Consider the following 24961-nt stretch of genomic DNA (forward strand, 5'->3'; position numbering starts at 1 on the left):
AAAGTTCATCAAAGACAACAACCACCCGAGCCACTGCCTGTTCACCCCGCTATCATCCAGAAGGCGAGGTCAGTACAGGTGCATCAAAGCGGGGACCGAGAGACTGAATAACAGCTTCTATCTCAAGGCCATCAGACTGTTAAACAGCCATCACTAACATTGAGTGGCTGCTGCCAACATAATAGCTCATCTCTAGCCACTTTAATAATGAAAAATGTATGTAATAAATGTATTACTAGCCACTTTAAACAATGCCACTCTATATAAGGTTTACATGCATAACTCATCTCATATATTTCTGATCAAATAAACCTGTAGCAAATAAGCCATTATATTTGACCTCCATGCAAAAAGTCCTCAGTTGCTTATAAAAAAAACACCACCTGCTGGAGAATTTCTTTTTTGCGTCAAGTTATCCCTCTCAAAGCTCCTCACACTCAAGAGGATTTATTTTCAAAATCGAATGTGACCGACTGGCTTAAATCGATCTTATGTAGCAAAATTTGAAATCCTGTTTTTTACATTGGATAAAAGTAGAGATTCAGAGCTACACAATGGTTTATCAAACACTACAGTTGAGGAACAATGGGAAAGTCGTTTTGTTTTGAAAGTTGATAAACTTGTAAACTCACATTTGAGAAAATGGCCTTTGAATGTTTTGGTACTACTACTGGAGAACCTTCTTTGTCTACACCCATTCAGCATCGTTCACACCTGTAATATTCATATGTGTAAACATACGGAATTATAATTGGATGCATTTTACCGCCGTATCATACTGTGCTAAGATTGGTTAAGACCACCTAGATAGTTAGGTCATGGGCAGTTGATCATGGTTGGAGATACGTGAACAAGCTAGCTAATAAAGATCTACGTTAAGAAATATCCTGTAGTACTGCATTTTATTATTTTGTACAAAGCGTGCAAAACTAGACAACACCTTCTTAAGCTTTAGCCCCACCTATCTCTTTAAGTGTTGAGCCGAGCGTTCTTTATTAACAGCAGTGAAGAACCCCTCTAAAATACTTATTATACTCTGATGTTGTGGTTGTGACCCAGAGACTCGTGACCATTTATTTTGGGACTGTTCTTATGTCAGAAAATGTTGGAGTGAGTTAGAAGATCTTATTTTAAAAGAAACTACTATTAATGTTAAGTTGAAAGACTGATTTATTTTGATCCAAATTATATGGACCCTGATTTAACTTTCATGGTTAATTTGTTCGTTTTTCATGGCAGATTCTTTATCCATGAAATTAAGTGGGGGAAGAACAAATCCCTCTTCACATTGTTTAAGAGAGAATTTAAATACTATTTTGAAATTATCAGTAAGTGTAAAACAATACATACCATAAAACTTTGACAAATTAAAAACGTATCTTGATATGTAATACCCCTGTTAGGTTTATGTACTTTTGTTTGTAGATTTCTGTTTTTGTATTTATTTTGCTCATATTTTTTAAAGCACTCAAGCACCCAAGGTAACTTTCTAGCTACTCTAGACACAAATGAGAGAACAGCTCACTGAATATTACTCGACCCAGCAGAGCTGGTTAGGCTGTTACCTTATCCAGAGTGTTGGTGACTGCAACTTTGCTGTCAGATTGTCCGTTTGTAAATTCAGAGTGTTTTGCTCTCGGAGTGTTCAGAGATCACACTGGACGCTTTGGCTAAGGGTTGATTCAAACGTTTTAACCTCATAACAGCAGTCAAGCACCCAAGCTAATGGGCTAATTGGCTAGCTTGCTAGTTACTTCCAGACACATGATGAGAGAACAGATCACTCTGACCATTTAACACACCCTAGCAGAGCTGGTTAGGCTGTATGTTAACTTGCAACTGTGCTGCTGGCAACAATTTAATTACGCTTTTTTGCCGATTTTTACTGACACCGGCCTTATTCAATGGGTATTGAGTGTTCATAAATTCAGTTATTCTGCACTCTGGCACACTCAGACGAGAGTCTTTTGTTAAGACATTTAACTAGGTAAACAATAAAACATAATCCAACTCATGACGCTACTACCCTGTATGTATCTGCAGGTAGCTAGCCAACCAGGTTCAATGTTAGGTAGCTAACATTAGGCTATAACTAGTCAAGCAAATGGCTCTGAGATACGAATAACAAGATCATACATGTAATGTTAGCTAGCAAGCTAGCCAGCTAATGTTAGCTAGCTAGCTAACAGTACACTAACTTGAAATGAAAAGACTGTTAAAATTAGAAATGTGTAATATCTGTAAATGTCGCTAGCTAGACTATCTTATACATCATGGATGTACGCATCCCCTGTCGGATGTCATGGTTGCCCTTATTTGAAGATGTAATCCAGAGACAGGCTTTTTCTCCATCTCCTTAACTATCATACTCGAATCCCACTCATTTTAAAACTCGGTCCTCCAGAAAGTGGAGAGCATATACCTAATGTTAGCTAGCGAGCCAGCCAAAAAACGTGTTTTGATTTTTTTTTCTTTTTTCGGTGCAAACGGCTCTCCTGTGAAGTAGTGACCCACGACATACGCCTAGTTTCCAGAAACAGGTCACAAATAACTACTGTTAAAGGGATGAGAAGATAAAGAAAACACCTTTAGGTTTTACAAAGTGGAAAACTTTCAGAAGAGGTCATTATGTCTATATTTGAATGCATTTTTATTTGTTTTTGACTAACTTGAATAATTTACAAACTTATGACACACATACTGAAAAAGCAGAATCTTTATTAAAAGGAAATACTTAATAGGACATACCATGCCGTGTTGGTGTACTACCCTTATCCTCGAACTGCTAACAATGAAGAGAGATTTTGATAGAAAACAGAAGTGCAAACTGGTGAGCACCAAGTTAATAAGGTATCTGAGAAACTGTTAAGTAATGTGAGAATGCTCAGTCATTAGATAAAAATAGAACAGAAGTAAGATTCTAGGTTTAAGATAAGACAGTGAAATGTTTAGTGATAAAAAACTAACCCTCCAAAATTCCTTACAAGTCAAAATGTAGAATATTTAAGGTCGACTCAGCGATGTGCTGTAGATGTAAAAAGCATAGTGGGTCAATTTCAGCAACAACTCAGCTGTTTTGGGCCCGTGGTGAAGCGAACCCGTGCACATGCGCAGATACTGCTGTGTGTGAGAGAGAAGTCTTACATCTCACTTATCGCAAAGCTGTGGTGCTGCTTGTGGCAATGTCATTTCCCAGAGTCTTTAAGTCAATCTTACGAGAAGACAAAATAGATTTAAACACTAGATAGATTTAAACACATTATTTGCTACATGAACAATTTACATCAGTTGAACAAGTCTGTTCTCATTATTATTCTCTTTGCCTGGTAAACAAAGCATACATTGGGGTAAAGATATTGCAGTGCTGTACTCTACTTTTAAAAAAAGACTCCAGAGTCCCCCAGTAACTTTTGCCGATGATGGCCCCTCTGGATTTCGCAGCCTTGTTCATCTCAGGCACTCAAAACAACATGGCACATTTTTGAACAGCCGGTAATACTCCTCTTGGATCTGGTAAAGTCAAATGGAATGGGGAATGTGTTACACGCATTAGTTAGCCTCAGTGTGTGGATGAGGTAAAATATTTCAACATTTTTATAATAAAGAAATTAAATGAAGGAATGCTAAAGTAATTACAAATAGGGCCAGACGTTGTTTATCTCCTGACCATATGATATGTCCAGGCCAAACTCTGGGCCCTGCATTTCTCCTGGTCAGGTCATGTGGTCAGGAAAAACCCCTGGCCATAATTATGAACCTATTTTAGAGAAAGGTTTTACCTTTCTGGACAACACACAGAGGAAGATGAAGATGAACATCCCTTGGAAAGCGTTGGCAATGGTGAAGAGATAGGCTGTGAGGGTAGTCTCATTGAGAATGTGCAACACGCCAAATGTCCAGGTGGCGCCCAGGACGAACAGAAGGGCAAGGGCACCACGAGCACAGGACCTGGAAGGACCATATATGGTTTTGTCATTGTGAGCCATATTCTGACGTGATGTACAGTATGTGTGCTTAACTAAGGCTCATACAATCAGCTTAATGCTAACGTTTGTAGCTCAAGTTCTGCCCTAACGTAAAGTATCTGCTCAATATTCAATACTTCTGTGTGACAATTTTACTAACTGTAGTAATCTTTTTTTTTAATTTTTTTTTTTTTACACATGTTGAGTTTTCCTCAACAAACACTGGGTCTTTGGCATGAAGTCAATACATTCTTGGGATGTTTTTATCAAGCTTACCTTATGTTTTGGTAATGGCTAATCTCTGGCTTCTTCACAGCAGTGTGTCGGTACACTTTGTAAATGATCACTCCAAAAGCCAGGAGATTGACCTTAGACCGGATAGACGCATACAAAACCATGAGAAACAACCTAGGACTACTGCAATATGTTCTTTGGAGTAAACAACTTTTTTGATGTAATTGTGGAATGTCAAACTTTGTTACCCATTACTGACATGCAAAATGATAACATGTTGTAAAATGATTTAATCAGTGTTTCCAGACATTTCTGAAAGAAAGGAAATTCTTGAACGTCAAATAAAATGTGTGAAAATGTATTGAAAATAATATGATGAAATTAAAATGTTGAACCTTACCAGGATAATCAAACACGCAGGCCCAATGAAACTCCAAATAAAGTTATTTTCTGTGCTCAGCCAACACCTTTGAAACATAAAACATTATTTAACCACATGCCGGTGTGTAGTGCTACAACAACACCTAACAAGCACACTCCCTTTTTCTACTTACACTTTATTGGTACCATAATACTTGGAGCCAAGTGTAGCCGAAATGGCCACCACCACTGCAGGGCTTCCATATCCAAAGATGTAAAAGTTGCGATGCAGGAATCCTTTGTTGTAGATGACACCAACCACTATCAGGTACAGATGGATCCCCTCAATGCACATCCAGGCAAAAGCCGCTAAGAAGAAATAATGGAGAAGCCCAGCAATGATAGAGCAGAATAGCTGAGGGCAGAGAAGGAGAAACAAAATGGACCTTTATCAAATTAGACAGACTTACCATCTATGAAATCATATAAGGCAAGGGTGACTGCACATGTAAACAAATGCAAATGAGATACAGACGGAGGCACAAATACACACACAGGTTCCCTTTATTCAACATACTGTCTTTATATGTTCAAGAATATACTGTTCAATATTTACTGGAGTCGAAGTGCAGTCAGTGCTCACTTTATGGGTGTTCATATTGATCCCGACCAGAAAGATGAACTCAGCCATGAAGAGGCTGCAGCACAGGTTCTTGTGAATGGTGGTTCTGGTACTCTGTATCTCACTGAAGAACCAGAAGGTGAAGATGCACATGGACAGGCAGATGATTGAGATGATCATTCCCAGCTGAGTGATCCTGGTCAGAATGTTGTAGTGGGCCGCCATCTGAAAAGAAGAACCAACACAATGGAAAGGTGAATCATTTTTACAGCTCCCTGCTTCTCCCCTAGTTTTGTTGTTGTCAGAAAATAGAAAGTGACATATCATTCGAAAGCTTCAGCCCTTGTGGTTTTGGAAATCAAACTCGCATCTTACTGCTGGCAATGTCATAAGAATGCCCTGTGCTTTTCAAATGGGTGTGTTCCTATGGGAATTTGCACATGTTTAGAGCGACACCATTAGGTAAACAATTAACTTAATTTTTTAAAATATATTTTATTATCCTTTTGGAACAGTAATTGGGGACATATTTTATTTCAAACCTAGACTTTCAAATCTTCTTTTCCTCAAACAAAAAAGCTGTACATTTCAGTTTTCTTTTGGCCTGCTGTATCCCGGTACTTTATGAGGGTAGTTTACAATATTATGTGTTGTTTAGAAAAGGCCACCGGAAGGCGTCAGAGTTTGAGAGGTTAAACCTACAATCTAGTAGGTGTGGTTGAATGGTATAGCCGGCAATACTATGCATAGAGCCCAAAAGATTGTGGGTTCAATCACCATTTTCTATTATCCTGCCCTATATCCCTCTATATTTATGTGCTGTCTGAATAAACAACAAAAAATATGAAAGAGGGTGCAATTCCACTCTCCTTTAAAAAAAATCTAAATACAAGTTAGCTTGTCTTTTCTATTAAAAATCACTTCCATTTGGCCTTCATGAAAGATGTTCAGATCACCAACAAGACAGCCACAGGGGATTGGAATACATTCATATGGATGGTATGGACACTTACGTTGGCCCGTCCAGAAGACATAAGAATGGCGAAGTGTGTGAGGTGATTGCAGGAGCATGTGGTGGTGGTGCTGTTGACGTGGGTTTGCTCACAGCCCTGTGTGGCCCAATGGCCCTGCATGCTGGCCGGATCGTACTCCCAAAAGGCACATTTGGTGACATCATCTTTAGTGTCAATAGGCTTCAAAAGAAAGGGAATGAAATAGGATAGGAATTGGATATGTTATGGCAAAATATGTTTTTGAAAAAGGTACAAAATAAATAAGGTGTAAAACAAATGGCTACCTTTTGATTGTGGAAATACTGAACGACCATATCGTGCCTTCATGCACTTTTAAACTAACATATGGCCATACAAATTAATCACAACTCTCCATAACTTAACTTAAATTGTAACACAAATCTCCCATTGACATCAAAACAGGATTTACAGGAGTGTTGGAATTTTGTGTGTGTGTCACAAGTTTGCGGTCTGCCACTGGAGAGCTAATGGATGAGTCTAGGCTGTCTGCGTGACTGCAAACATACCTCTGTGTGTCTGAGAGTGAAGGTCACATGGTCCAGCTGGTACATGTCAGCAGGTTTGATGGCAGCCGCTATCACCCGAGAGTTCACAGTGATTTCCCCTGTTGCTGCGTAGCTCGTGTAGTCTGTAACACCAGGGTCAGTGTTTGGTTTCAGGATGCCACCGACACTGTCATACCGCAGGAAAACTATGGACACACTTCCTGATGTACAGAAAAAAAAAAGATTGAATTCGAATGTAGTAATATTGAAGTTTATGTCAGGTGTTGATACAGTAAGTGCTAGTGTTTGGTTCTACATTTGACAAATGTAGAGGTTCCTCCAAAAACAATAACATTTGACTTGTTACTTTGATAAGATTATCATCTAATTTAAATGCATCTTTCGCTGACAATAATGTCTTAATGTTGTGATAGTGAATGTTTTTTCCCTTTAATCTGATCTCTTACCATTTTTGTTTCCCTTCTGCCTTTTAGGATTTAAGTTGATACGATCTCCTCCCATGGAGACAGAGAGCTCTGTTTTCTTTGTTTGCTGGACATCAAAAGTGTAGAGTTTCATTTCTGTAAATGAAATAACAGAAATGATTCAGTTGAGTGGAATAATAATTATCTGATTAATATAGCATCTGCGTCAATAGAGAACAGATTTCCAATAAACCAAGATCTTAACACATATAAACACTTTTCAGCATAAAACTGACTTTAACTAAATACAGTGGGGAGAACAAGTATTTGATACACTGCCGATTTTGCATTTTTTCCTACTTACAAAGCATGTAGAGGTCTGTAATTTTTTATCACATGTACACTTCAACTGTGAGACGGAATCAAAAAAAAATAATCCAGAAAAGTAATTCATTTGCATTTTATTGCATGACATAAGTATTTGATCACCTACCAACGAGTAAGAATTCCGGCTCTCACAGACCTGTTCGTTTTTCTGTATTAACGAGTTCAAACAGGTGTAGTTACCTGTATAAAAGACACCTGTCCACACACTCAATAAAACAGACTCCAACCTCTCCACAATGGCCAAGACCAGAGAGCTGTGTAAGGACGTCAGGGATAACATTGTAGACCTGCACAAGGCTGGGATGGGCTACAGGACAATAGGCAAGCAGCTTGGTGAGAAGGCAACAACTGTTGGTGCAATTATTAGAAAATGGAAGAAGTTCAAGATGACGGTCAGTCACCCTCGGTCTGGGGCTCCATGCAAGATCTCACCTCGCGGGGCATCAATGATAATGAGGAAGGTGAGGGATCAGCCCAGAACTACACGGCAGGACCTGGTCAATGACCTAAAGAGAGCTGGGACCACAGTCTCAAAGAAAACCATAGGTAACACACTACACCGTCATGGAATAAAATCCTGCAGCGCACGCAAGGTCCCCCTGCTCAAGCCAGTGCATGTCCAGGCCCGTCTGAAGTTTGCCAATGACCATCTGGATGATCCAGAGGAGGAATGGGAGAAGGTCATGTGGTCTAATGAGACAAAAATAGAGCTTTGTGGTCTAAACTCCACTCGCGGTGTTTGGAGGAAAAAGAAGGATGAGTATAACCCCAAGAACACCATCCCAACTGTGAAGCATGGAGGTGGAAACATCATTCTTTGGGGTTGCTTTTCTGCAAAGGGGACAGGATGACTGCACCGTATTGAGGGGAGGATGGATGGGCCATGTATCGCAAAATCTTGGCCAACAACCTCCTTCCCTCAATAAGAGCATTGAAGATGGGTCGTGGCTGGGTCTTCCAGCATGACAACAACCCAAAACACACAGCCAAGGCAACTAAGGAGTGGCTCCGTAAAAAGCATCTCAAGGTCCTGGAGTGGTCTCGCCAGTCTCCAGACCTGAACCCAATAGAACATTTTGGGAGGGAGCTGAAAGTCCGTATTGCCCAGCGACAGCCCCGAAACCTGAAGGATCTGGAGAAGGTCAATTTGCAAATTACGGTTGGCACTCTGTTCAGAGGTGCCAAGTACAATCGGCCACTAGGCCTGCAAAATACTTTTCAGTCATGTCAACAGTAAATCACTGAATGCACAGAAAAAAATAAGTCAATCTGTTTTACACCATTATTGCTGTGGATTTCACTGATTTATGGGTACAATTATGAAAATAGTGTTATTACCTGTAATTGGAAGCCTGGAGTAAAAAATAATCCAACATACTGTACTTTTTTACAGTAATATATTTTTCCTACTGTAGATTCAAATGATCGGTTTCAGGTGCCAACCTCATACTGTCAGGTGAGATATAAAGCTAGACTATTTTAGTAAAATATCTTCTTGAAGCTGCTGTGAAGTGGAATAATATTTTCAGCAGCTGCTGGGAAGGTACCTTGACTTGTTTATCTTTATTGCTAACCAATGTTGAATTACTACATGTTTTCCTAGCTAGCTAGCTAGCTGCCTTACATTTGCTAGCTAGCTATAATAAGCTAGCTCAAGCTGACACAAGCCATTTCGGTCTGCCCTAAATTGCTCATAAATATATTTCTGTGATACCTAGTGAAAGAACAAATCACCCTGATAACGATTGTTGTGATGATAGGCGTCGCTCTCCCTCAGGCTCTGAGTGCAGATTCGTGACCATTATGTTTTCACCATTACTACAGAGAAAATGGCTCGTTTCTAGCAGTTCAAAATATATTACCGGCACAACATTATGATCGAAAGGCCGCATTTAACACATAAATCACAGCTGCAGCGAATGACGGGTGTTGTATCGAGGTGCTTTCCGATCTAAAGTGATTTCACTGGGGAGCTGTATCACAGTGTCACCATAGGTAGGTAGTAACGTGGCCAATCATTTTTCCTCCCAGGATTATATGTCAAGTAAGATAACAGCCTACAAAAGAAATTACTAATATTGGTAGCCATCTAGATGTCCAGTGATACAGTATGCTAAATGGGGAGAGCATGAACGGCAACAACCTGTCACTGTTCGGCTCTCAGCCGTATTCATATATGCCCTCAAACTTTGTTGCATAATGTTACAGTATTAGCCAAACCTGTTCGCTTTACCAGTAGTATATACACATTTGGTGGCAGAGAAAGAAAGGAAAATGTTGTGAGTCTGGTATATATCAATGTTTTATTGAATTGAAATAGGTGAATCTAGTCGTCTTATTTGTATTTGTTCATTGCCTCAATTGATTTCATAAACTACACAGAAAATATAAATGCACATGCAACAATTTCAAATATTTTACTGAGTTACAGTTCATTAGGAAATCTGCCAATTGAAATAAATAAACTAGGCCCTAATCTATGGATTTCACACATTTTCACTGGGAATACAGATATTCATCTGTTGGTCACAGATAACTTCAAAGAATAGTTAGTGGAGTGGATCAGAAAACCAGTCAGTATCTGGTATTACTACCATTTCCCTCATGTAGCATGACACATCTCCTTCGTGTAGAGTTGTTCAGGCTGTTGATTGTGGTCTGTGGAATGTTGTCCCACTCCTCTTCAATGGCTGTGCAAAGTTGCTGGATATTGGCGGAAACTGGAACACACTGTTGTACACGTCGATGCAGAACATCCCAAACATGTTCAATGGGTGAAATGTCGGGTGAGTATGCTGGTCATGGAAGAATTGGGACATTTTCAGCTAGGAATTGTGTACAGATCCTTGCGACATGGGGCCGTGCATTATCATGCTGAAACATGAGGTGAAGGCGGCGGATGAATGGCACGACAATGGGCCTCAGGATCTTGTCAAAGTATCTCTGTGCATTCAAATTGCCATCGATAAAATGTAATTGTGTTTGTTAACCATTGCTTATGCTTGCCCATACCATAACCTAACCGCCACAATGGGGCACTCTGTTCACAATATTGACATCAGCAAACCGCTCGAACACATGACGCCATCAGTTGAAACCGGGATTCATCCATGAAGAGCACACTTCTCCAGTGTGCCAGTAGCCATCGAAAGTGAGCATTTACCCACTGAAGTTGGTTACAACGCCAAACTGCAGTTAGGTAAAGACCCTGGTGAGGATGATGAGCACACAGATGAGCTTCCCTGAGATGGTTTCTGACAGTTTGTGCAGAAATTCTTCAGTTGTGCAAACCCACAGTTCCATCAGCTATCGGGGGGCTGGTCTCAGACGATTCCGCAGGTGAAGAAGCCGGATGTGGAGGTCCTGGGCTGGTGTGGTTACACGTGGTCTGTAGTTGTGAGGCCGGTTGGACGTACTGCCAAATTCTCTAAAACGACGTTGGACGCGGCTTTTGGTACAGAAATTAGCATTCAATTCTCTGACAACAACTCTGGTGGGCATTCCTGCTGTCAGCATGCCAATTGCATGCACCCTCAAACTTAAGGCATCTGTGGCATTGTGATGTGTGACAAAATTGCACATTTTAAAGCTGCCTTTTATTGTCCCCCAGCACAAGGTGCACCAGTGTAATGATCGTGTTGTTTAATCAGCTTCTCCATATTCCACAACTGACAGGTGGATGGGTTAGCTTGGCAAGGAAGAAATGTTCACTAACAGGGATTTAAACAAATATGTGGACAAAATTTGAGAGCTTTTTGTGCATATGGAAAACTCTGGGATCTTTTATTTCAGCTCAGGAAACATGAGGGTCAAACACATGTTTTTATTTAACTAGGCAAGTCAGTTAAGAACAAATTCTTATTTACAATGACAGCCTACCTGGGAGCAGTGGGTTAACTTCCTTGTTCAGAATGACACATTTTTACATTGTCAGCTCAGGGATTGGATCCAGCAACTTTTTGGTTACTGGCCCAACGCTCTAACCAATAACCCCAATAATTCCAAGAGCTCACTGAGTTTGAATGAAGCCCTCTAGTGTGGTAAGTACAGACACACACACACACACACACACACACACACACACACACACACACACACACATTCTTGATCTGTCCCTTGTCATCTTTCTTTTTACCCACAGAGTAACAGCCCTGGTGGGCTCTGTCTCTCATTATACTGTATTCTTTATTTTTCTATGGTTGTCCTAGGGGTGAGAAGAGCTAACAAATCAGAAATTAGGAGGATTGTTATTGCAACTCATGGGGAACGCTTGATGCTGCACTGACTTCTCCCTCCTGGATGCTCTCCTGCCCAAACTGCCCCGTTGTGTGTTTCACCACCTCTGAAACACCATACCCAGAATAGAGTTGCTCCTGATCATAGATCTAGGATTGTAGCCAATCCCAATTTTAACTCCATCTCTCTCTCTCTCTTTGTCTCTCTCTCCCCCACATCTCCAATGCACAGGCACACAATATAGTTTATAAATGAGTGTTCTAATGATGCTCTTATTTGGTGCTCTTATGTGTTAACTGTTGTTACTTCATTGTCAATTATGTTAATATGTTGTCACCAATTTGATTAAATGTATTTCATGTAAAAATGTGCAGTTGCAATTCGTAGTCTGGCTTTTTTTATGGCAGTTTTGCAGCAGTGGCTTCTTCCTCGCTGAGCGGAATTTCAGGTTATGTCGATATAGGATTTGTTTTCCTGTGGATACAGATACTTTTGTACCTGTTTCCTCCAGCATCTTCACAAGGTCCTTTGTTCTGGGATTGATTTGCACTTTTTGCACCAAAGTACGTTAATCTCTAGGAGACAGAACGCATATCCTTTCTGAGCGGTATGATGGCTGCGTGGTCCCATGGTGTTTATACTTTCGTACTATTGTTTGTAAAGATGAAAGTGGTACCTTCAGGCATTTGGAATTGTTCCCAAGGATGAACCAGACTTGTAATGGTCTACCATTTTTTGGGCTTATTATTCTTGGCTTATTTCCCCATGATGTCAAGCAAAGAGGCACTGAGTTTTAAAGTAGGCCTTGAAATACATCCACAGGTACACCTCCAATTGACTCAAATGACGTCAATTAGCCTATCAGAAGCTTCTAAAGCCATGACATCATTTTCTGGTATTTTCCAAGCTATTTAAAGGCACAGTCAACATAGTGTATGTAAACTTCTGACCCACTGGAATTGTCATACAGTGAATTAAACTATAGTTTTGGCAGCGGTTGTGGAGCGGTTGAAAAACAACTTTTAGTGACTCCAACCTAAGTGTATGTATAAAACTTTCAACATCAACTGTATGTTTTTGTTTTACACATTTAGATTTCAGGGAGAATTACACTGTACATTTACAGCATTATACTGGCACTAGAATTTCCAGCTTAATACTGTAATGTTGCTTTATAACAGATATTTCTACTGCAGTAATGTTTTACAATAAGGAAAATAGTATTGTAAAATATATTACAGCATCTCTGCTGTAAAGTTATATTGCGGTACTAAGCTGGCAACTCCGGAGCCAGCATAATGCTGTCAATTTAAAGGGAAAAGTTGTACAGTGTGGGCTTCTGGGACATCAACCCCATATGTTTTTACTCCAGCCCCAAACCTTTTGATGGTCGAATAATTTTTTAATTGCAAGTTGTACGTTAGCAAGCAGAGCCGACCAGCTGGCTTACAGACGCACTAGGGTCGGACAGGCTTCCTGTGTAGATTAAGACACTGCAGAGTTGGCATGAGATATCCGGATGAGAAATGCGTTGTACTCTGAATTATCCCATTATCTCAACTGTTACACTGAGAAGGCTGAACAACTGCTGTTTTTTAAACATGCTAGCTCGCAAGCAGTAGCCACAGCAGCCATTATGGAATGGCACGTCGTGTTGAACAACAACCCAGTTAGCCATGGGCATTCGGAAGGACGTTGTCAGGTGCCTTGTAACAGCTCTTTTTGCCCATCGTCCTCATTGACGGGGAACTCCTGATAGGTTGCAGCCATGTTCCTCCCGCTGGCGTGACACTTTTCTCACATGACCCAGCCACCCTTCTCCCGACACTACAGCCGGGGGCAACAATTTTTTCAGTTTGATTATGTGTGTCCAAAACATATACGATAACTAAGGCCAGTCCTGGTTCCCTGGATCAACAAACAGGTGATCAACAGGTGACGACAAATAAATAAATTAAAATACATTTTTCGACAGTGCAATGGCAAAAAAAAGTGACAGTAATCAAAGTGATTCAGTAAAGCAATCAAATAAGTGACATTGTACATAAACAATATATAACAAATGATTACATTGCCCACATGGATATCCATAGTGGACATTGTTTTCCCATGTGCAAAGTGAGTTGGACAACATACTGTCCAGTAGCAGCATGCAATTATCCAGTTTGTGGCGATGGCAAGATGGTACAAGATAGCATCCGCCACACCGTCGACTTCAGGTCCTTGGCACCCATTACAGCAGAAACCAAAGCTACAAAATGTAGGATTAAAAATTATTAGAAATGGCACACTATGTTAAAATATTTCCCTTCCCTACCACCCGTACCAGATTAGCTACATGAATAAAGGGGCTATTTTCTCCTCTGAATGTACATATCATCTTAGTTAACTAGCTAGCTAACAACATTAACTAACATTAGCAAGCCATCTAACGTTAGTAAGCTAGCTAGCTAAGTAACTTGGCTAGCAAGGACACAATAAGATAGCAACTTAACAGCATTTAGCTAGCTAGCAACGGCCATGTTAATGTTTTTAGCTAGCTAACGTTAACAAGCTAGATAGACAAGGAACGTTAATTAGCTGGCTATGGTTGGCTAGCTAGCTTGCATTATTGTCCTTGTTGACATTACACAAGTAAAACTACACAGAAATTAAGGAAAGTAGAAACGTTACTTACTTGAACAAAAAAGTTTAATTCCAATCTGGTGCATGAACAGCCGAGAAAACTAAAAGCGAGAAACATTTTCAAACGTGTTGATTTGACCATTGTTTTACTAGATAACTAAGGTAACTAACAAGGTCCAACGTCTTCGTTGAATGATCCACTTTTTCCATGCACGATTCAAAATCCAGGCTAGAACATTTGTGCTGAAATCAAAATGAAGAAGGAGCCTATGGTGTGCAATAGGCTTTTAGAAGTGCCATCTTCATTTTACTTCTTATCATTAATGCCGTCTTTGGTGTGCTTATCAATGCATGAACACCTTTTCACACCTATAGATAAAATAATTATATCATAATTATTATTTTATTTGTCATATAAAAGTTAATGTGCGTTAAGTTTCAAATATATTCTGTCATTAAAGGTTGGGTAGCATAAATGTCACCCCACTTAACATATGGATTTGCACTAGTATGCACATGCAAAGACCCAATGCAAAGTTACACCTCACTTTTCTGAAAATGTTTTTCTGGAATGTGATGTAATATGAAGGACCTGGCAAGCAAGCCTATTCACCATAACATAAACTCCAACAGAAATAACTTCAAATGTATAACTTCAAATTAAACCAAATATTTTGCACTCATTGCACCCATGCTGGTTCAATTACATTTTCAGCCAATTTAAAAAAAGCAAATGCTTTATGAATTTATTGTTAGAAATAAACTTGCAAGGTTACTAGCCAACTAGCCTGCTAACGTTAGCTCTATTAGTCAGCCTGCTGACGTTAGCACTGAATGAATCAGCCAGTCACTATAAACACCTAGTTTACAGCTACATTAAAGTAATCCAGTTATCAAAGAATGGTAGCTATATAAAGTTATCTTAGCCAGCCAGCTAATGTTAGCTATTTCGCCAACTAGGTATTAGCCTAGCCAGCCTAGCAAATCCCCACGTTTATCGTCGGCAAGCTAGAGCACAACTTCTGGAAACCAGCTAGAACACAACATAACAGAACTAAAACATAAACGCAGATGAAAAGCAAAGAGAGAGCAGACTAATACCCTGACTACTATCTATGTTATTCAATTATTGCACCCACACTGCTCGCGAGCGTCTGCGTTGCCAAAGGCTAAAATAGAACTATTCTATTTCTAAAGCAGATCGCACTGAAAGTCCTGCCTCTCCCATCTCCTCATTGGTTTATAGAAGCAGGTACCCACGTGCCATCTCCTCATTGATTATACCCAAGTGGGTGATTGAAAAACAAACTTTGTTGCTGGTCATCGTTTTAATACTATGAACATTTTGATGCCAATCACCATATAAGTTCAAAGATGAAAAAGTCTGGAAGGAGGAGAGATGACTAGAAATGATTCGGTTGACCATTTTATGTGTGGATTAATTGTCGGAGTAGAGGACCTTGTGCATTTCAGGTAAAATAACAACTCAGTGTTTATATCCCAGGACAAATTAGCTGGCAACGGGTGTACGGTGTTTCCTCCGACACATTGGTGCGGCTGGCTTCCGGGTTGGATGCGCGCTGTGTTAAGATGCAGTGCGGATTGTTTGGGTTGTGTATCGGAGGACGCATCACTTTCGACCTTTGTCTCTCCCAAGCCCGTACGGGAGTTGTAGCGATGAGACAAGATAGTAGCTACTAACAATTGGATACCATGAAATTGGGGAGAAAAAGGGGGTAAAAAAAATAAAATAATAATAGCTGGCAACAGCAAGCTAGCTAAATAGGGCAAATTAGCTAGCAAGTGCTAGCTAAATTGCCATTGATGTTTAATGCTTTTCGACCAGTCCCCAAATTAATGTAATGTTTGTTTTGATATTTTAACCTGCTTGTCGTGATCACGTTTGGTGTGGGGGGACAAAATACATTTATGCATGATGGCGCACGCGCACAGCCGGTTTGGGTTCCGTGTTACAGATTGATGGCGGGGGCCAATCCGATGGTAAAACTTTTAAAAGAGTGCAGGCTGTGTCAGATACCAAAGCGAGGGGAGGCGGGCACTTCACCGGGCCGAGGGAGCGTCAGGGAAATCCAGTAGCTACACTACATGACAAAAAGTATGTGGACACATGCTCGTCAAATATCTAATTTAAAAAATCATGGGTATTGATATGGAGGTTGTCCCACAATTTTTATGCACTACGAGCCTCAGCACTTGGCAGTCCTGTTCTGTAAGCTTGTGTAGACTACCACTTCGCAGCTGAGCCATGTTGACTGGAGCAGCTCTAGCAGGGCAGAAATTTGACAAACCGCCTTGTTGGAAAGGTGGCATCCTATGATGGTGCCACGTTGAAAGATACTGAGCTCTTCAGTAAGGCCAATCTACTGCCAATGTTTGTCTATGGATATTGCATGCCTGTGTGTTCGATTTTATACATCTGTCAGCAACAGGTATGGCTGATATAGCCAAATCCACAAATTTGAAGGGGTGTCCACATACTTTTGTAGATACAGTGTATATAGCGAGAAAAATCTCAAATAAATTGATTCCAGATGTCAGTCACCGAGCGCGCTAGCACATAGCCAAGGTGGTGAAAAGTTGACAAATCACAAAGGAGAACAGATGAGGTACTACACAACTACATGTATGATTTTCTCTTTTGTTTTGAGCCCACGGCAGGAAGGCACCAGAGCCTGTCATGCAAACGGGGTTCCCACTAGATAACATGGCCACAATGTCTGTAAAGAGCATGAGGTGTGGCTAATGTTAGCCAGCTTGAGCTAGCTACCAAGCTAGCATACGAAGGATGGATGGTAACTTCCTGTTGAAGGCTTTTTGGCTTCTTCTGTGGGGTTTAAGAGGTTCTGCCACCTACTGTAACGTAACGATAAACACTTTTCTTCAAGTGAGTGAGGTGGTTTAGGGAGTGGAATTTGTTAAAAGGAGCAGTTTGGATTGCCCCGAAAATATAGTATATTAAATCAATGGATTAAATGTAGGGTATCTTTTGGGCATAATCAATATAATCTACTTAAACTGTAAATTTAGGTGTATCCTTTTTGTGTCATCCTAGATTATTTAAAATTAATTATGTCCACGTGTAGTTGTGGCAAATAAATCGAATCAAATTAAAATCACAACAAATGTAAGGTACTTATAGAAACAACAAAAACAGCTTGCAGCCTCTGGTTGGCTGGGGTTAGTTTGAAGGCGGCAGGCCAGATTTGAGATTAGAGAAATTCCTTGCTATTGTCTTTCAAATTACTCATCCCCTACATAACCAATGTAACCCAATACAGTTTTGCTTTGACTGCTATAGGCCTAAAAACTCTGTGCATTACTTAGTGATTTTCCCCCCACAAAGTTTCCTGTACAATTTGGGTGATGCAGAACGATTTGGAAAGGCAACTGTGTGTAGAGCCATAAGAAGAGTCTGCTTCGCATTGAATACTTTTTTGGCCATGAACCTGTCCATATAATCAAGGAGAACTTTTACAGAATTGCAGGCACTGTTGGCTGTGGTCAATTGACTGCCAGCGATGTTTTGCTAATCTCAAATGAACAACACTAGGCAACATGATAAAAAAAAGTTTTACATTTCTGGTGTTAAAACTAAACGTAGAAGATATTACATTTACATTACATTTAAGTCATTTAGCAGACGCTGAGCGACTTAAAATTGGTGCATTCACCTTATGACATCCAGTGGAACAGCCACTATTATATTATTATTATATTATATATTATATTGTTATTATATTGTTGCCCGTGTTGTCATGAAAAGCACTCTGAATTCAATCAATTTGTATTCCTCATACAGAGGCTGTGGAATGGGCCTACCAATGCAATTGTGACATAGGCTACCACAATTTATATATTGGTATATATATATGGCAGACATATCAGTGTGGATGACGGATCACCACCTCAAGCTGAACCTCGGCAAGACGGAGCTGCTCTTCCTCCCGGGAAGGACTGCCCGTTCCATGATCTCGCCATCACGGTTGACAACTCCATTGTGTCCTCCTCCCAGAGCGCTAAGAACCTTGGCGTGATCCTGGACAACACCCTCGCTCTCAACTAACATCAAGGCGGTGGCCCGTTCCTGTAGGTTCATGCTCTACAACATCCCCAGAGTACGACCCTGCCTCACACAGGAAGCGGCGCAGGTCCTAATCCAGGCACTTGTCATCTCCCGTCTGGATTACTGCAACTCGCTGTTGGCTGGGCTCCCTGCCTGTGCCATTAAACCCCTACAACTCATCCAGAACGCCGCAGCCCGTCTGGTGTTCAACCTTCCCAAGTTCACTCACGTCACCCCGCTCCTCCGCTCTCTCCACTGGCTTCCAGTTGAAGCTCGCATCCGCTACAAGAACATGGTGCTTGCCTACGGAGCTGTGAGGGGAATGGCACCTCAGTACCTCCAGGCTCTGATCAGGCCCTACACCCAAACAAGGGCACTGCGTTCATCCACCTCTGGCCTGCTCGCCTCCCTACCACTGAGGAAGTACAGTTCCCGCTCAGCCCAGTCAAAACTGTTCGCTGCTCTGGCTCCCCAATGGTGGAACACACTCCCTCACGACGCCAGGACAGCGGAGTCAATCACCACCTTCCGGAGACACCTGAAACCCCACCTCTTTAAGGGATACCTAGGATAGGATAAAGTAATCCTTCTCACCCCCCCTTAAAAGATTTAGATGCACTATTGTAAAGTGGCTGTTCCACTGGATGTCATAAGGTGAATGCACCAATTTGTAAGTCGCTCTGGATAAGAGCGTCTGCTAAATGACTTAAATGTAATGTAAATGTAAATGTAATGGTATATAGCCTTCACATGTAATATCACCAACGTGGCAATAAAAGTGCTCTATAAAGTGAAAGCTTTATTACTAATCACCCATGTGTAAATTAGGCCTATTTAGATATTGGAATAGTGCCGGTTCACTTACACATTTACTCTGTTTGCAATTTTCTGTCATGCTGTATTTTGCTGTGGTGGCTATATTACTATTTTGGGGTAAATAAGTGAACATATTTGTTGTATGTTGTTACAAGTGTTTCTTGTTGTGGACTTATTGGGCTCTGTCTTTTGACTCCATATCTATGTACTTTTATGTCATCGGCATGAGGACCTTTTTGAATGTTGTGTGCACGCGCCAATTGTCAGATCGACCAATCTGTACTTTGGTTAGTCTAATTACTTCAAGGAGAGGCAGCCATTCTGGAACCAGGAAATCTCCCTCATCTGGTTAAGGTAAGCTGGATATGTTCAGGGAATCCTGAATTTGTTAAACCATCTTTTTGGAATTACCCCCCCAGGTAACTGGACAGGCACACATTTGGTTGAAGATGGCACATTGACAAAGAGATTGTGAACCCAGGAGTATATGTTTTGTCCTATGGGGGGAGTAGGGAAAATAGATAGACAGCCTAATTTGGGTGTAGCCCTGGGCAGGTTTATGTTATGCCATGTTGTCTTCAGGAGATGGTCTGTTTCATATATTTATTTCACACTAGTTGATGTAAGTCAGTGGACCAATTCCCATGACTTATGATTGTCTTTCATATTATAGGATATGCTTGTCAGAAAGAACAGTAATGTTATTCCTTATACTTCTTTTATTATTACATTTCTTCCCAATTTGTCTGGTGCATCTTATTGCCTGCAATCTAATGTCTAAATCCAATATGCATACTTGTGGTTTTTTAACATTAATTACAAGAGGCTATGCCTTTTTGTAGGCATTCATGTAGGTAGGCTTGGTAAGATCAACTTTAAAACATTCAGGCTTTCCTAACTTCAAATTATTTAAGATCTTTATCAACTATAACTATATAAATGAGCATAAAATAACTCACCGACAGTAACTCTTGAACCGTTAAAGCTAGAGACACCAAACCAACTTTCACATGTCCAGGCTATCCTAACGTTAAATTCAACTATACTTACGTAAATGAACTATAATTCTATACATTTGCACACATTTACATGAAATAATTCCCCAGCAGTAACTGTTGACACCAAAACAACTTTCACATGTTAGGGCTATCCTCACTTACGATTCAGAAAAAAACGTATCAACTGAAACTATAAAAATATGTATGAAATTAGCATCAAATAACTCACCAACTGTAACTCTTGAACTGTTCAAGCTAGAGACACCAAACCAACATTCAGATGTTAAGGCTATCCTGACTTCAAATTCTTAAACACTTTCATAAACTATAACTACATACATTTGCAAAGATTTGAATAAAATAACCCACCATTAGTAACTCTTGAAACGTTCACGCTAGAGACACCAAACCAACTTTCACATGTTCAGGCTATCCTATCCTCTCAATTAATCAATCCTTCACAAGCTAGCATGCACACCACATTTTCTTCAGGAAATGTACTTTTCTAGTTATTTTAATCATTTGTTTTTTGTACAAATTCTTAATATATATCTAATCTCTCAATTTTCATCTCAAAGTGCACCAGATTTATGCAGATTTATGCATTTAGCTGTTAATTTTTTTCTTTTTTACCCTACTAGTGTTCCATCTCTGGCTTTGGGCTAAGCCCCCAATGTCCTTAAATCATAGAAATGCCCCTGCTCTCGGCCGACAACTTCTACAGGTGTGTCCGTGCTAAGAGACATGGGTGTGGTGCTCTTCTTACCCATTTCTTTCTCTTTGATCTCAATCTCAGTTGTCGCTTTATATTTCCTGGCCAGTGTCAAAGTACTCTCCTCCACTGTGTGTAAGAGTTTGGTTATGGTGTGGTCCCGGTGCTCCTCTTTGAGTCTGTTCCAGGCCACCAACTCATCCTTCTCAACCAAATTGTTCACCACATGTAAAAATGTCTGTGGAATAGAAAGGAAGGCAAACAAAAGCATTTATGAATATCAAGAAACAAGACAAATCATACTGTTTATTTTCATGGATTGAACAACCCTTTCTCTGTTTTAATGTAAACGCAGCAACGTTTAAGTAGCCTTACAAATGATGACAGAAACCATATATATATATATATATATATATATATATATATATATATATATATATATATATATTAGGCCAAGAACATTTAGTATCCTTCTTCTAAAAAAAGCAATAACAATGCTAGTGGAAATAAAGATTACTCTGAGAGTTGCTTTGGTCACGGCTGGTTTGGTGGTTTGATTCCTCTCCCCAGAGCTCATCAGCGAGGCCGATTGAGAGAGGGCCTCCACATAGGAGATCACATCCACCGACGTCAGCTCTCCCGACGTCTGTTTTTCAATCTCCACCAGCAGGCTCTGAAGATCTGTAAGATTTCTGATCTACAAATGGAAGAGACAAGATTAAGTAAGCTCCAATGGATGCCTCCTCTCCAAATAGGATAAATAGGATGGTGAATTTAAAAATGTCTACTAAATCTTAAAGCAAATCAGACAATTAAACTAAGTTATTCCCACAAAAAGTGTTCAGACCTATGCACATTTCTACACATGGATATTAACATATATTCCTAATAGGAGATCCTGATTGATAAACACATGTACCAATTAAATATCTATATAGTGACCAACAGAGGGCGGTGTCCTATTATATATTATAAGTGGTACTACCTTCCTAGTTCATTTGTTGGAATACTTACATATTCAAGTGTTCTGTTGACACTTTGTGTTAGGCACACAACATTGTCATGACAATTTTTCTTGGGATGTTCTGGAATACAACATATGGAATCATCATATTAATTTAACAGTCTGCTAGAGTAACCTCAAAATTGCTTGTTTGTTTAACAATATTTCAATATTTACAACTATGATATCACCAGGACATACCAAAATTGTTACATATTTAATTTTTAAAAGATAATTAAGATAACACTGCTCACAATTTGTTTATTAAGATTTTATATAATATGGTAACCTCGCATAATTTTAGTAATGTATCCTCCCAATTCCCTCAACTTTGGTTTCAAAATTTTGAGGGTGAATTGATAGGCTTACCTTGACATATTATCCCATTCTCTGTATGAAATCGCTTAGTGCCTGAAGTAGAAATGTAATCTCTTTGGCAGGTGCAAGAGAAAGATCCATTTGTGTTTGTGCAATGTGAGAATGGCCCACAGATTTGGTCGTTCTTGCATTCATCAATATCTAATAGTAAAAAGAATAACAGGGTATTTTTTTAATGAAAGACATAAAATAGGCCCTGATGAATGACATTTTCAAACTGAGAAAAAATCTTGAATATCAGTTTCTTAAATATGTATTGTAATGTTGAGAAAAAAAACGGACATATACAGTGCATTCGGAAGGTTTTCAGACCCCTTTACTTTTTCCACATTTTGTTACGTTACAGCCTTATTCTAAAATGGATTTAATTGTGTTTTTCCTCATCAATGTACACACAATACCCCATAATGACAAAGCAAAAACAGGTTTTTAGAAATGTTTGCACATTTTATTACAAATAAAAACCAGAAATACCTTATTCACATAAGTATTCAGACCCTTTGGTATGAAACTCGAAATTGAGCTCAGGTGCATCCTATTTCCATTGATCATTGTTAAGATGTTTCTACAACTTGATTAGAGTCCACCTGTGGTAAATTCAATTGATTGGACATGATTTGGAAAGGCACATACCTGTCTATATAAGGTCCCACAGTTGACAATGCATGTCAGAGCAAAAACAAAGCCATGAGGTTGTCCATAGAGCGCCGAGACAGGATTGTGTCGAGGCACAGATCTGGGGAAGAGTACCAAAAAATGTCTGCAGCTTTGAAGGTCCCCAAGAACACAGTGGCCTCCATCATTCTTAAATGGAAGAAGTTTGGAACCACCGAGGTTTGTCCTAGAGCTTGGCCAAACTGAGCAATCGGGGGAGAATGGCCTTGGTCAGGGAAGTGACCAAGAATCCAATGGTCACTCAGAGTTCCAGAGTGCCTCTGTGAAGATGGGAGAACCTTCCAGAAGGACAACCATCTCTGCAGCACTCCACCAATCAGGCCTTCATGGTAGAGTGGCCAGACGGAAGCTCTCCTCATTAAAAGGCACATGAAAGCCCACTTGGAGTTTGCCAAATGGTACCTAAAGACTCTCAGACACGAGAAACAAGATTCTCTGGTCTGATGAAACCAAGATGAAACTCTTTGGCCTGAATGCCAAGCGTCATGTCTTGAGGAAACCTGGCACCATCCCTACGGTGAAGAATGGTGGTGGCAGCATCATGCTGTGTTGGTGTTTTTCAGTGGCAGGGACTGGGAGACTTGTCAGGAACAAGGGAAAGATGAATGGAGAAAAGCACAGAGAAATCCTTGATGAAAATCTGCTCAAGACTTCAGACTGGGCTGAAGGTTCACCTTCCAACAGGACAAGCACACAGCCAAGACAATGCAGGGGTGGCTTCGGCACAAGTCTCTGCATGTCCTTGAGTGGCCCAGCCAGAGCCCGAACTTGAACCTGAAAATAGCTGTGCAGCAACGCTCCCCATCCAAGCTAACAGAGCTTGAGAGGATCTGCAGAGAAGAATTGGACAAACTCCCCAAATACAGGTGGGCCATACTTGTAGTGTCATACCCAAGAAGACTCAAGGCTGTAATCGCTGTCAAAGGTGCTTCAACAAGTTATTGATTAAAGGGTCTGAAAACTCATGTAAATGTCATATTTCTGTATTTTTATATTTTTTAAATTGCAAAACCAATTGTCGCTTTGTGGTAATGGGGTGTTGTGTGTAGATTGATGAGAGGGGAAAAAAACAATTTAATCAATTTTAGAATAAGGCTGTAACGTAACAAAATTTGGAAAAAGTTAAGTGGTCTGAGTACTTTCCGAATGTACCAGTCAAAAGTTCGGACACCCCTACTCATTCCAGGGTTTTTCTTAATTTTTTCTATTTTCTACATTGTAGAAATAACACATATGGAATCATGTGGTAACCAAAAAAGTGTTAAACAAATCAAAATATATTTTAGATTTTAGATTCTTCAAATTAGCCACCTTTGCCTTGATGACAGCTTTGCACACACTTGGCATTCTCTCAACCCGCTTCATGAGGTATTCACCTGGAATGCATTTAAATTAACAGGTGTGTCTTGTTAAAAGTTAATTTGTGGAATTTCTTTCCTACTTAATGCTTTTGAGCCAATCAGCTGTGATGCGACAAGGAATGGTTGGTATACAGAACATAGCCCTATTTGGTAAAATACCAAGTCCATATTATGGCAAGAACAGCTCAAATAAGCAAAGAGAAACGACAGTACTTAAAATTGAACTATTATAGTTTCTTCAAGTACAGTGGCAAAAACCATCAGGCGCTATAATGAAACTGTCTCTCGGGAGGACCGGCACAGGAAAAGAAGACCCAGAGTTACCTCTGCTGCAGAGGATAAGTTATAAGTTAAGTTAAGTTATTTTTTTTATATATTTATATATATATAAGTTAATTTGAGTGAACTGCACCTCAGATTGCAGCCCAAATAAATGCTTCACTGATTTCAAGTAATAGACACATCTCAACATGAACTGTTCAGAAGAGACTGCGTGAATCAGGCCTTCATGGTTGAATTGCTGTAAAGAAACCCTGGTAAAGGACACCAATAACAAGAAGA

General features: G+C 40.0%; 1 protein-coding gene across 1 annotated transcript in view; it reads right to left on the reverse strand.

The window, feature by feature from the left end:
- Window positions 1–2698: 2698 nt before the first annotated feature.
- The window catches only part of adgrl4 (adhesion G protein-coupled receptor L4), a 31144-nt gene continuing 8881 nt past the window's right edge, over window positions 2699–24961 (reverse strand). The window contains exons 4-16 of the mRNA XM_035736916.2: window positions 22356–22505; window positions 21998–22068; window positions 21501–21680; window positions 21038–21221; window positions 7168–7281; window positions 6722–6921; window positions 6195–6374; window positions 5203–5406; window positions 4754–4974; window positions 4600–4666; window positions 4242–4333; window positions 3780–3948; window positions 2699–3510 (exon numbers count right to left, since the gene is read on the reverse strand). Coding sequence (XP_035592809.1) covers window positions 3448–3510; window positions 3780–3948; window positions 4242–4333; window positions 4600–4666; window positions 4754–4974; window positions 5203–5406; window positions 6195–6374; window positions 6722–6921; window positions 7168–7281; window positions 21038–21221; window positions 21501–21680; window positions 21998–22068; window positions 22356–22505 — 1895 coding nt within the window. The 3' untranslated portion in view covers window positions 2699–3447. The remainder of the gene's footprint in view (window positions 3511–3779; window positions 3949–4241; window positions 4334–4599; window positions 4667–4753; window positions 4975–5202; window positions 5407–6194; window positions 6375–6721; window positions 6922–7167; window positions 7282–21037; window positions 21222–21500; window positions 21681–21997; window positions 22069–22355; window positions 22506–24961) is intronic.

Source organism: Oncorhynchus keta, chromosome 26, assembly GCF_023373465.1.
Source record: "Oncorhynchus keta strain PuntledgeMale-10-30-2019 chromosome 26, Oket_V2, whole genome shotgun sequence".
Classification (NCBI taxonomy): domain Eukaryota; kingdom Metazoa; phylum Chordata; class Actinopteri; order Salmoniformes; family Salmonidae; genus Oncorhynchus; species Oncorhynchus keta.